Consider the following 13,280-nt stretch of genomic DNA (forward strand, 5'->3'; position numbering starts at 1 on the left):
TTTCTTATAGTTCATGACATATGCCCAAGTTTATATTATTACTATTACCACTATCATCATCATCATCATCATCATCATCATCATCATCATCATCATCATCATTGTGTTAACTTTGACAACATTGACTGCATGTAAATATTCTCAGAAGTAAAATAAAACATTTGTAATTTGTTTGATCCAAGTTACAAAAATAAGATTCTACTCACCAAGTGGTGGCAGAACACACACATAAGATACAGTTGTAATGGGTAAGCTTTCTGAGCCAGTGGCTCCTTCTTCAGACAGAAGGGTTGAAGAAGAAGGAAGAGGGGTGAAGGAAAGGGACTGGGAAGGTCTAGGAAAAGGGGTAAATTTTGGGGAAGTCAGCCTGAACGGCGGGTCAAGGGAGACTTACCGTACAGGATGTGAAGGAAAGATTGATTGTTGGGGACTGCATCTCTCAGGTTTTCAAATCTCGTTCGATGCAGTCCTCCACAGTCAGTCTTTCCTTCTCATCCCGTACAGTAAGTCTCCTCTACCCTGCGGTTCTGGGTGACTTTCCCGAAATCTACCCCTTTTCCTAGACATTCCCAGTGCTTTTCCTTCACCCCTCTCCCTTCTCCTTCAACCCTTCTGTCTGAAGAAGGAGCCACTGGTTCTGAAATCTTGTCAGTTACAACAGTCTTTTATATATGTGTTCTTCCACCACTTGGTAAGTAGATTATTTTATTTATCTAATTAAATAATTTTGTCAATAACTGATCTTTTTGTTGTTAAAAATAAGATTCTGATAATTATTGAGAAAAGTCGTGCAGGTACTCACAATTTTCCAGAAAATATCCATATGGGGGCATTGATAAAAGCACAAGTTGGAAGGCTAAATGTGCTAAACACGTTATTACACTGCAAAATATGACTACTTGTAAATATATTCCAGTTGCACCTGGAAAAAGACAAAACAATTACTACACCAAATTAAAACAGAATATGTAATTTATGGAATTCTTCAACAGTATTAATTCATATTATCAGTATACACATTTTTCAGCATTACTGTTATATGTACTGTGCATCAAATTATTAATTTGCAAAATTTCAACAATGATAGAGGAGCAAAAAATTAATATGACACAAATCTGGCAGACATGTAGCACAGCAAAAAGGGGAACATTCAAACATGCTGATCATCTGCTGTGTGCTGATTCAGAGATTATGTTGGAACTTTCTTCTGGGCATGGTACAGTAAACTCAAAATAGTCAGAGGTCTCAAATGGTCACAGCAGCTTCCACAACATGAACAACTATTCTGTAGGTTCTGTCCATGCGTCATGCACCAAGGGTGCTCCATACTTCACTAAAGAGAAATCCCAAAGCATTAGCCAGGGAGATTGTGGAGAGCAAAGACTTAGGCCAGTATTAAAACGTACACAACTTTTGTGGAAAATATGATTCATAAAGTACCATAGACAACCCAAGGTATGACAGTTAACCATTATATTTAAGTATTATATTTCTCTGGCTGCTGGCAGCGCATTTTAAAGCAGTTCTGGTAAAACTTTGTGTAGAAAGTCAAGATAATATGGTCTATAGCATGTGTTTGGTGGAAGATAAAATCCAAAATATCACTCACAACGCCAACCTACAGATGAGAGGACTTCAAAAAGTAAAGTAAGCATTCCTGTGGCAAGAAAGCAACTCTTACTGAACGCTGCAATCTACTTCAAAGTGACACAGATATACAACACTATTCTTCAACATAGTCACAAAGCCTCTGTAAACTGTCAGAATGTTCTACGAATTGTTCAATTCCTCAACAACATTAAATGATAAAAATCCAATTCTTGGTTACGGAGCCACTTGAGAACTACTGTGTGAACATCCTCATCATTGGAAAATCTCTCTTCTCGAAGATGTTTTTCAGCTTGCCAAAAAGATGAAAATCGCATGGTGCAAGATTTTGAATTGCCAATCGGCTTCATCCATGTCTGTGCACCACTTGACTATGGCTGGACGTGACACTGCATTTGTTGCATATACCTGCAGAATTCCATAGTGAATCTCTGTGCAATCCAGATGTTTTACCCAAAAGAATTGAACTGTCCCACGCACTCAACTTTAGAGACTGTTTCCAGTTGTCACATTATTTCAGTCATCCAATGTTAAGCACTTGTTGTCTGTTCCACAGCAGAACTGTCTCTGCACGACACCCAGGACACAGATTCTCTCCTGACAATGCATCACGCTTGTTGCACAATGATCTTAGTGTGGAACAACATGTATAACTTACTTTGTGGAGTTAAGTTCCTAACCAATAACACACCCTAAATCAGAGCTAGGGTGGGGAAGGGGCACTTCAAGTAAGTTCCATGGTAAATCGTGAAAAATAGTTTTGGGATTCCCCAAGAAATCTGACTAGGTACACTTGCTACCATCCAATATCCTTCTATGTATTCTGGCTTTTTCAAACAGAGACTGAGTCAACATGCCAGCGAATGAGTTCAGTTTGAGAAGACTTATTTCCTAGAGGAAGGGAGGAGGGGAGTGTGAGCAGTTGCCCTCCCGTGTTCTTTGCTGGGAACACATCCTTGAAACAATCCTTAGGTTTGAAACCTGGTGCTTACGATAACTGATGCTATCAAATATACCATGAAACTGCTTAGTGAAGTCCTCCATCTGAAACATTATAAATGGGGAGCAACTGGAACATGCCAGCTATACAAATAAATGTGCGTAATCACATAAGAAACTATATATCTATCAAATGATCAGCAGTCAGAAACATACATTTTGAAACTTACATGGCAAAATGAAAAGTGATGAATGGAAAGCAGGAGAAAAGAAGAGACCATACTTGAGATAGAGGTCATATAATGAAAACCATATCCAAAATTCCGGATTACGGTATAGGAGGAATCACTGCTTTTGAAAGACAATAACTTAAATTACTTTATTGCTTGATATTTCATCTGTCTAAGCATGTAACCTCCATGTTTTATAAAACATTGTCAACACATATCAGACTGTACATTCACGGTTATTAAAACATGTTGAAAAAATTACTGTATAGTATCAGTTAACTCATAAACTGTCATACTAGAAGAATTAACAATATGTTGTTATTCGTACCTTTCATACTATTGTACGTTGGAACCTTCACCCATGGGCTGAACAGAAACAAGAGGAAGTAAAGAAAAGAAAACAAGTTTTGGCGAAACAACACACCTGAAACAAAAGAAAACAACTTTAGTAAAATGTCAGAATGGTGACCACACACACACACACACACACACACACACACACACACACACACGCACACGCACACACACACACTCTATGGCATTAAAGCTGTATCATCATGCACTTGTCTGACAAAGTATGTACAAATAGACATGGGTTCTGTTACATGCTTGGCTGTGAAAGTGATTAGATTCAATGTAACGGCTAGGTAAGAATATCGCATCTACATTATTTACACTCAGTGGGGTAATAAAAAGTAATGTGAATTTAATTTCGCGGGCTTCATAAACTGATTTTCATACTATATTTGAACTTGATGGTATACATGTTCCTGATATATGTTTCCATTTTCTGCTGTTTTGAATATTTAGTTTATTGTTGATGGTCGAAAACATTATATGTGTTTTTCGAGTGCTCGACGAATTTTTACTTTCGAAAAAGATATATCAAAGAATGTGCATCAAATTTTGCTTGGAAAATAGCATAAAGTGCTGCACCACATTCGAAATCTTGACTATGTCTTTTGGCGAATCTGCTAGAGTATGAAAAGAGTTTGCGGGCGGTATAAACGCTTCAAAGATTCGAGAAGACGTTGAAGACGACGACCGCCCTACTGTCCTAAAGGTCAAACACATCAATATTACTGGCGACAAAGTGGAAGAAGTAAAGAAAACTGTTCTGAAAAATCGTCAAATCACTGTCTGAGAGGTTGTTGTTGATGTCAGCACATGCTTTGGCTCATGTCAAGCAACTTTTTCGGATGTTTTGTTTTGGGCACGAAATGTGTAGTAGCAAAGTTTATTCCGAAACAGTTGAATTTCGATCAAAAACGCCATCGCTCAGGAATTGCTGAATGGAGTCTACAACGATCCAGAACTTCTATACAAGGTAACAACACGTGACGAAACATGGCCATAAATCTGTGACGTCGAAACCAAGGCATGATCACCCCAATGGAAACCGCCTGAGGAGCTGGGTAAGGGCGCCCATAACAGGGGAAGCGGAAAAATAAAGTGTAATCAGGTATTTTTCTTTAAAAAATGATTTAAAAGTCAGTTTTAACAAGTCGGAACTGAAACTTTTTTATGGCTACTTACAAGACCTAACCTCGACAAGGTCGTACACGCACAATGTGTGAAGAACATTTGTGCGATTTAGTGTTTTCGTGATGAGTTCAACTAAGAAACGATATCATCAGTCTTTCAGGGTGCATATTCTGCTGAATTTCCGGGTATTATGCGATCACGGAAAGATGAAACATTCACGTTCTGTTCCACGTGTTCGTGTGATATAAACAGTGCTCACGGAGGAAGAACCGAATTAATAAATCATAATACATCCGTTAAACACGTCTCCAATACGAAAATGAAGGATAGCAGTAGGAAAACTGATTCATTTTGCAGGTTGATGGTGTTCCTAAGTACGATAGGTTATCCAGGCTAATGCTTTCTGTTTTGACTCTACTGCACAGCAATGCTGAGTTTAAACTTGTGTTCAGCTTGGTGAAGAAGAATCGCAATCAGTTTAGGTAGTCAGTGTCGAATGAAAATCTGAGATCAATTTCTGTTTTGAAAACAAGAATGAACAGTCCATGTTACATGAATAGTTTTCCTTCAGAGTTTCTGAAGAAAACGAAGAAAGCTACTCATCTTCATCTCTCCCCTGCGACCTGTGATGGAATACAGCCAGTGTTCTGTGAACTCGAGAAAATTTTGTAAATAAATGTTCAGCTTAGTAGTTTTGACAGCGTCGTTCATATTGTGGCTTGCAAGATCAAGAGCAGAAAAGCTCATTTTTGTGTAGTGTGCAAACTGTTCCCAGTGTTAAGTGACAAAAAATGAACACTCATCAGCAAGTAACTTGTGTTAGTACCTAATTCAGAGTTCGAAAATAATTATATTAAAATGTAGCCTACATTATATATGTTAACATTAACTGTAGTCTCTTTCTGTGTAGTCTTTTCTCACTATGTTTGAACACCTTGCGACACGCACACACACACACATATTAAATTTTTACGATTTGGGATCTTCTGGATTTCTGTTTTTGAAAGTTAGCAGGTATGGTAGTCTATTTTAATTTAGTGCTGTCGTAGCTATTTTACTTATTGTTATCCATTTTATATTTTTTCTTTAGTACAGCATATTATTTACTTTCTACAAACTACAATGATTCAGAAGCCGAACCGTAGGTGCAGACACAAGGGTGGGGTATCCGTTGAGATGTCAGACACGTGTGGTTCCTGAAGAGGGGCAACAACCTTTTCAGTAGTTGCAGGGGCAGCAGTCTGAATGACTGACTGATCTAGCCTTGTAACAATCAACCAACGTGGCCTTGCTGTGCTGGTACTGCGAATGACTGGAAGCAATGTGAAACTACAGCCGTTATTTTTCCTGACGGTACACAGCTCTACTGTATGGTTAAATGTTGATGACATCCTCTTGGGTAAGATATTCCGGAGGTAAAATTGTCCCCCATTTGGATCTCCAGGCGAAAACTACCCAGGAGGATGTCGTCATCAGGGTAAAACAAAACTGGCACTCAGAGATGGAATGTAAGAGTGTTCGATATCTTAATTGAGCAGGTAAGTTAGAAAATTTAAAAAGGAAAATGGATGGGTTCAAGAAAGATATAGTGAGGATTAGTGAAGCTCGATAGCAAGATGAACAGAACTTCTGGTCAGGTGAATACAGGGTTATAAATAATGCTTTATCTCAGCCAAGATAGACACGAAGCCGACACCCACCAATGTAGTACAAAGTTTATATGCCAACTAGCTCTGCAGATGAAGAGACTGAAAAAATTTATGATGAGACAAAAGAAATTATTCAGATACTTAATGGGCAGGAAAACTTAACTTTGGTGGGGGATTGGAATTCGATATAGGAAACGAAAGAGAAGGAAAAACAGACGAATCTCGAACTCGAGAAAAGAACGAAAAAGGAAGCTGCCTGGAACATTTTGCACAGGGCATACTTTAATCATCACTAACACTTGGTTTAAGAATCATGAAAGAAGGCTGTATACATGGAAACGACGTGGAGACACCAGAAGGTTTCAGACTGATTATACAATGGTAAGACAGAGATTTCGGAACCTGATTTTAAATTATAACAAATTTCCAGGGGCAGATGCGAACTCGTGACTACAATTGATTGGTTATGAACTGTAGATTAAAACTGAAGAAATTACAAAAGTGTAGGAAATTAAGAAGATGGGATCTTGATAAGTTGAAGGAACCAGAAGTAGTTGTGAGATTCAGAGGGAGCATAAGGCAATGGTTGACTGAAAGAGGGGAAAGGGATACAGTAGAAGACGAATGGGCAGTTCTGAGAGATGACATACTGAGGGCAGCAGAAGACCAAATAGTTAAAAAAAGGCCTAGAAGAAATCGCTGAGTATCACAAGTTATATTGCATTTAATTGCTGAAAGGAGAAAATCCAGAATAACAGCAAACGAAGCAGACGAAAGGGAACGTGAACGCCTAAAAATGAGATCGACAGGAAATGCAAAATAACTAAGCAGGAATGCCTAGAGGACAAATGTAACGATATAGTAGCCTATATAGATAAGGGATACCGGCTACAGGAAAATAAGAGAGATGTTAGGAGAAAACAGAAAAGCAGCTGTATGAATACCAAGAGCTTAGATGGAAAACCGCCCTAAGCAAAGAAGCAAAACCTGAAAGTAAAAGGAGCTATACAATGGAAATGTCCTTGAAGGCAGTATTATAGAAAGGGAAGAGGATGTAAATGACGATCAGCTCAGAGATATGATACTGCAAGAAGGATTTGACAGAGCACTGAAAGACCTACATGGAAAAAAAGGTCCCTGGAATAGACAACATTTCCCCAGAACCACTAATATCCATGGGAAAGCTAGCTATGACAAAACTATTCCAGCTGGTGTGTATGATTTATGAGACACACTAAATGTTCTCAGCCTTTAAGAAGAATGTAATAAATCCAATTCCAAAGAAAGCAGGTGCTGACAGGCAATATTAATAAATCAAGGTTGCAAAATACCAACACGAATTATTTACAGGAAAATGGAAAAACTGGTAGAAACCGACCTTGGGGAAGATCAGTTTGGAGTCCGGAGAAACGTAGGAACACGCAATGTAATACTGACCATTAGACTTACCTTACAAGACAGGTTAAGGAAAGGCAAATGTAAGTTTGTGTGTTTTGTAGATTTGGAGAAAGCTTTTGACAATGTTAAGTGGGATACACTTTTTGAAATTCGGAAAGTAGCAGTGGTAAAACACAGGGAGCGAAAGGTTGCATACAACTTGTTCAGAAACCAGATGCAGAGTATGAAATTGATGCAGTGGTTGAGAAGGGAGTGAGCCCCGTCGTAGCATATCTCCGATGTTACTTATTTGGCATTGAGGAAGCAACAAAGAAACCAAAGAAAAATTTGGAGTAAGAATTAAAGTCCAGGGAAAAGAAATAACAACCTTGAGGTTTGTCCATGACATTGTGATTCTGTCAGACACAGCAAAGGATTCTGAAGAGCAGCTGAACGGAATGGACCATGTCTTGAATGAAGGGTATAACACGAACACCAACAAAAGCTACTCGATGGTAATGGAACATAGTCGAATTAAATCATGTGATGCTGAAGGAATTAGATTAGGTACCGAGACACTTGAAGTAGTGGATGGGTTTTGTTATTTGGGCAGCAGAATTACTGAGTATGGCCAAAGTATAGGACATAATATAAAATGTAGAGTGCCAATAGCAACAAAAGTGCTTCTGAAAAAAGAGAAATACGTTAATATCGAATATATACTTAAGTGTTAGGAAATTTTTTCTTAAGGCATTTGTAGTGTAGTTTTGTATGAAAGTCAAACGTGGACGATAAACGGTTCAGGCAAGAAGAGAACAAAGTTTTTAAACGTGCTACTGCAAAAGAATTGTGCAGATAAGACGGGTAGATCATGTTACCAATGAGGAGGTACTGAACAGAATTGGGAACCAAAGAAATTTGTGGCATAGCTTGACTAAACGAAGGTATCGGCTGATGGGACACATTCTGGGACACCAAGGGATTACCAATTTAGTACTGGAAGTAAGTGCACACGGTAAAAAATGTACAGAGAGACCGAGAAGTGAATACTGTAAGCAGATTCAGAGGAATGTAGGCTGGACGAAGAGATTTGCACAGGATAAAGTAATATGATGAGTTGCATCAGATCAGTCTCTGGATTGAAGACCACATGAACAACAACACTCGTGACTACCGATAGCATGTACGTATGCATTTCTGCCGATACGTGTGTATAGCGCAACTCATTACCATTTCAGTGCTTCCTGTGTTGCCGCCGGAGTGGCCGTGCGGTTCTAGGCGCTACAGTTTGGAACCGCGTGACCGCTACGGTCGCAGGTTCGAATCCTGCCTCGGGCATGGATGTGTGTGATGTCCTTAGGTTAGTTAGGTTTAAGTAGTTCTAATTTCTAGGGGACTGAAGACCACAGCAGTTAAGTCCCATAGTGCTCAGAGCCATTTGACCCATTTTTGAACTTCCTGTGTTGTCGACCTGGCTTGTTCTGTTCATCTGAAGTGATTGTTTTTGATAGCACTGTTTTGTTCTCGTTTCGTTTTTTATGATCGCAAGTTGAAGTGAGCAATGTACAGCTGTGAAATTTTGTTTTCTACTCGGTAAAAGTGCTGCTGAAATTGTTTTAAGTTTGAAAACAGCTTACCAAGATGACGCTATGGGATAAACTCAAGTGTACGAGTGATTTCCTCGATTTAAAAATGGCGACATGTCAGTTGATGAAAAACCTCGTTCTGGACGTCCTCCAACTGCCCGAATGGGCGAAAATATTGAAAAAATTCAAGAGCTTATGCTCAGGACCGTCAAACCTTTTATTTAGAAGTTTTATAAGATTGCGCAACAGTGTTCGTCAAAAAGACCCGATCTGTGGCAGACAGGAGACTGGTTCTTCCACCACGACAATGCACCTGCACACACAGCCATCTCTGTTAGCTTCTAGCTAAAAAGGGCATGGTTCCGTTGCCCCATGCACCTTAATCGCCCCACCTGGCTATGTGCGACCGTTTCTTATTTCTACGCATGAAAGGGGCGTGAAAGGACACGGATTTGATAATAGTTAAAAGTTAAGAAAAAATGGTGGTGGAGCTGTCAGCCATTTCTAAAGATGAATACAAAAAATGTTTCAACTGTGGAAGCACTGGTGGGACAAAAGTATCAGTTGTAATGGAGAGGATTTTGAAGGGCAAGGTTGTTTTGTAAACAATTTGAAAATATATAGCTTTTATAAATAATTCCGGTTGTTTGGGCACCTCCTCGTATAATGCTCTGAGATGGATGAATAAATTAACATCGAAAATACATTGTTGTTTTGGTACAACAGAGCGAAACGACTGTTGTGATTACTAAGATATACACTCCTGGAAATGGAAAAAAGAACACATTGACACCGGTGTGTCAGAACCACCATACTTGCTCCGGACACTGCGAGAGGGCTGTACAAGCAATGATCACACGCACGGCACAGCGGACACACCAGGAACCGCGGTGTTGGCCGTCGAATGGCGCTAGCTGCGCAGCATTTGTGCACCGCCGCCGTCAGTGTCAGCCAGTTTGCCGTGGCATACGGAGCTCCATCGCAGTCTTTAACACTGGTAGCATGCCGCGACAGCGTGGACGTGAACCGTATGTGCAGTTGACGGACTTTGAGCGAGGGCATATAGTGGGCATGCGGGAGGCCGGGTGGACGTACCGCCGAATTGCTCAACACGTGGGGCGTGAGGTCACCACAGTACATCGATGTTGTCGCCAGTGGTCGGCGGAAGGTGCACGTGCCCGTCGACCTGGGACCGGACCGCAGCGACGCACGGATGCACGCCAAGACCGTAGGATCCTACGCAGTGCCGTAGGGGACCGCACCGCCACTTCCCAGCAAATTAGGGACACTGTTGCTCCTGGGGTATCGGCGAGGACCATTCGCAACCGTCTCCATGAAGCTGGGCTACGGTCCCGCACACCGTTAGGCCGTCTTCCGCTCACGCCCCAACATCGTGCAGCCCGCCTCCAGTGGTGTCGCGACAGGCGTGAATGGAGGGACGAATGGAGACGTGTCGTCTTCAGCGATGAGAGTCGCTTCTGCCTTGGTGCCAATGATGGTCGTATGCGTGTTTGGTGCCGTGCAGGTGAGCGCCACAATCAGGACTGCATACGACCGAGGCACACAGGGCCAACACCCGGCATCATGGTGTGGGGAGCGATCTCCTACACTGGCCGTACACCACTGGTGATCGTCGAGGGGACACTGAATAGTGTACGGTACATCTAAACCGTCATCGAACCCATCGTTCTACCATTCCTAGACCGGCAAGGGAACTTGCTGTTCCAACAGGACAATGCACGTCCGCATGTATCCCGTGCCACCCAACGTGCTCTACAAGGTGTAAGTCAACTATCCTGGCCAGCAAGTTCTCCGGATCTGTCCCCCATTGAGCATGTTTGGGACTGGATGAAGCGTCGTCTCACGCGGTCTGCACGTCCAGCACGAACGCTGGTCCAACTGAGGCGCCAGGTGGAAATGGCATGGCAAACCATTCCACAGGACTACATCCAGAATCTCTACGATCGTCTCCATGGGAGAATAGCAGCCTGCATTGCTGCGAAAGGTGGATATACACTGTACTAGTGCCGACATTGTGCATGCTCTGTCGCCTGTGTCTATGTGCCTGTGGTTCTGTCAGTGTGATCATGTGATGTATCTGACCCCAGGAATGTGTCAATAAAGTTTCCCCTTCCTGGGACAATGAATTCACGGTGTTCTTATTTCAATTTCCAGGAGTGTATATACTGTGTCCTCAAGCTGCAGGTTGTTTTGATCACCACGGTGCTTTACTAGGCATAGTCCTATTGAAAAAGGTATGTCCTTGCCTTTTTCTGGCCTTTGAACCGACTTAACAGGTTACATATGGACAGTGAACATGACCATCGCATTTTCATGTGTAGAAATCCTGGTCAGAGGTGAAATAAGTTATGTGTGTGTCAGAAAAAAAATCGTGTGGACGATTTAGGACTGAATCCTTGACATTTCAACTTGTGGTCTGATACCCAGTGGAACTTGGAACTACATGCAGTGGACTACTGGGATTGAATTTAATGGACTCTGCGTAATATTCCTCCGCTACTACCATCCCCCATGCCAAGTGTCATATTATTTCTTCTTGTCGTCATACAGTCTTTGTCTGCAAAATCCTTATAGCAAGTATTACGTAGGAATCTGTATTGAAAACAAATACCTCAAATTTCTTAAATTGCATTTGTACTCCTCAATTGCCATTCAAGGATTGTGGAATCCTCGGCTAAAACTGCAGACACTTTCTCGTAATAATTCTCCACTAGCGCTATGACACAAGCTATCGACCATATTCTCTCTTGTTGTTTTTATTTTGAGAAGTTGCCTCCCTTGTCGACAGCTAGATAGTTAAAGAACGAAGTACCTGGAGTGCGATGGACCTCAAGTGCGTGCCAAAGGGTGTCTTGTCATTTCACAGCCAGCGGTAGAGTCCTAAATTCTATGGTGGGAGTTTCCTTTCGCTTCTTGGATAAAATGCTGGTGCTCACTATAGTTGATAGACCTCACATACTTGCACCACAATACTCCTGACGCTGCCTGGCTGGCAACCTACCTCACCCAACTGCCAGCATATCAAACTGCCACAAAGAGAGAGAATGCTCCGTTAGTCTGCGCTGACAGAAGACATTGGATATCTCCTAATGTCGTGTCGGACCTCCTTTTGCCCGGTGTAGTGCAGTAACTCGACGTAGCATGGACTCAGCAAGTTATTGGAAGTCCCATGCAGAACTATTGAGCCATGCTGTCTCTATAGCCATCCACAATTGCTAAAGTGTTCCTGTTGTGTTGGCAGAAGAGCCAACACCATGTTACTAGAGGAGGCCGAAATTCACGCGTTTTAGCTCACGCAGGCTGGCGTGAGGAGGGAAGAACTATACTGACGTGAGGTCTGGAACATGACAAGGAATTAGAATTCAGAAAGCGGACGTAGCTAGTTTGATACTTAACTTTAATCCATTAATGATGAACGTCGCTCTTTACGGTACATGATTCACAATATTATCTATTCAGAAGACATATAGTAACTGAATATGGCGCCTTGCTAGGTCGTAGCAAATGACGTAGCTGAAGGCTATGCTAAACTGTCGTCTCTGCAAATGAGGGCGTATGTAGTCAGTGAACCATCGCTAATAAAGTCGGCTGTACAACTGGGGCGAGTGCTAGGGAGTCTCTCTAGACTAGACCTGCCGTGTGGCGTCGCTCGGTCTGCAATCACTGATAGTGGCGACACGCGGGTTCCACGTATACTAACGGACCGCGGCCGACTTAAAGGCTACCACCTAGCAAGTGTGGTGTCTGGCGGTGACACCACAGTTCCAGTGTAAGATTTTGTGCCCGAACTGACCTCTTGATTATGTCCCGCAAATGTTCGCTGGCTGGCCAAATCATTCGCTCCAACTGCCTACAATGTTCTTCAAACCAATAGTGAACAATTGTGTCGCGGCGACGTCGCGTTTTCATCCATAAAAATTTCATCATTGTCCGGGAACATGAAGTCCACGAATGGCTGGAAAGGGTCTCCAGGTAGCTGAACATAACCATTTCCAGCCAATGATCCGTTCAGTTGGACAGAGGACCCAGTCCATTCCATGTCACCACTGCCCATACCATTATGGAGCCACCACCAGCTTGCACAGTGCCTTATTAACAATTTGGGTCCATGGCTTTGTGGAGTCTGCTCCACACTCAAACCCCACTGTCAGCTCGTACCAACTGAAATCGGGATTCATCTGACCAGGCTACAGTTCTCCAGTCCAGGAGAATCGCTGCAGGCGATTTCGTGCTGTTAACAAAGACACTCGCGTCGGTCGTCTGCTGCCGTAGCACATTAACGTCAAATTTCGCCACACTGTCCTAAAGGATACGTTAGTCGTATGTCACACATTGATTTCTGCGGTTACTACACGCAATTTTGCTTGTCTGTTAACACTGGCAAC

At 42.1% G+C, this 13,280-nt stretch overlaps 1 protein-coding gene across 1 annotated transcript in view; it reads right to left on the minus strand.

The window, feature by feature from the left end:
- Positions 1-13,280, minus strand: part of LOC126485089 (piezo-type mechanosensitive ion channel component) — a 699,946-nt gene that overhangs the window by 500,052 nt on the left and 186,614 nt on the right. The window contains exons 3-4 of the mRNA XM_050108694.1: positions 3,106-3,201; positions 803-922 (exon numbers count right to left, since the gene is read on the minus strand). Of these exons, the coding sequence (XP_049964651.1) occupies positions 803-922; positions 3,106-3,201 (216 nt within the window). The remainder of the gene's footprint in view (positions 1-802; positions 923-3,105; positions 3,202-13,280) is intronic.

The sequence above is a fragment of the Schistocerca serialis genome, chromosome 6, assembly GCF_023864345.2.
Source record: "Schistocerca serialis cubense isolate TAMUIC-IGC-003099 chromosome 6, iqSchSeri2.2, whole genome shotgun sequence".
Classification (NCBI taxonomy): Eukaryota; Metazoa; Arthropoda; class Insecta; order Orthoptera; family Acrididae; genus Schistocerca; species Schistocerca serialis.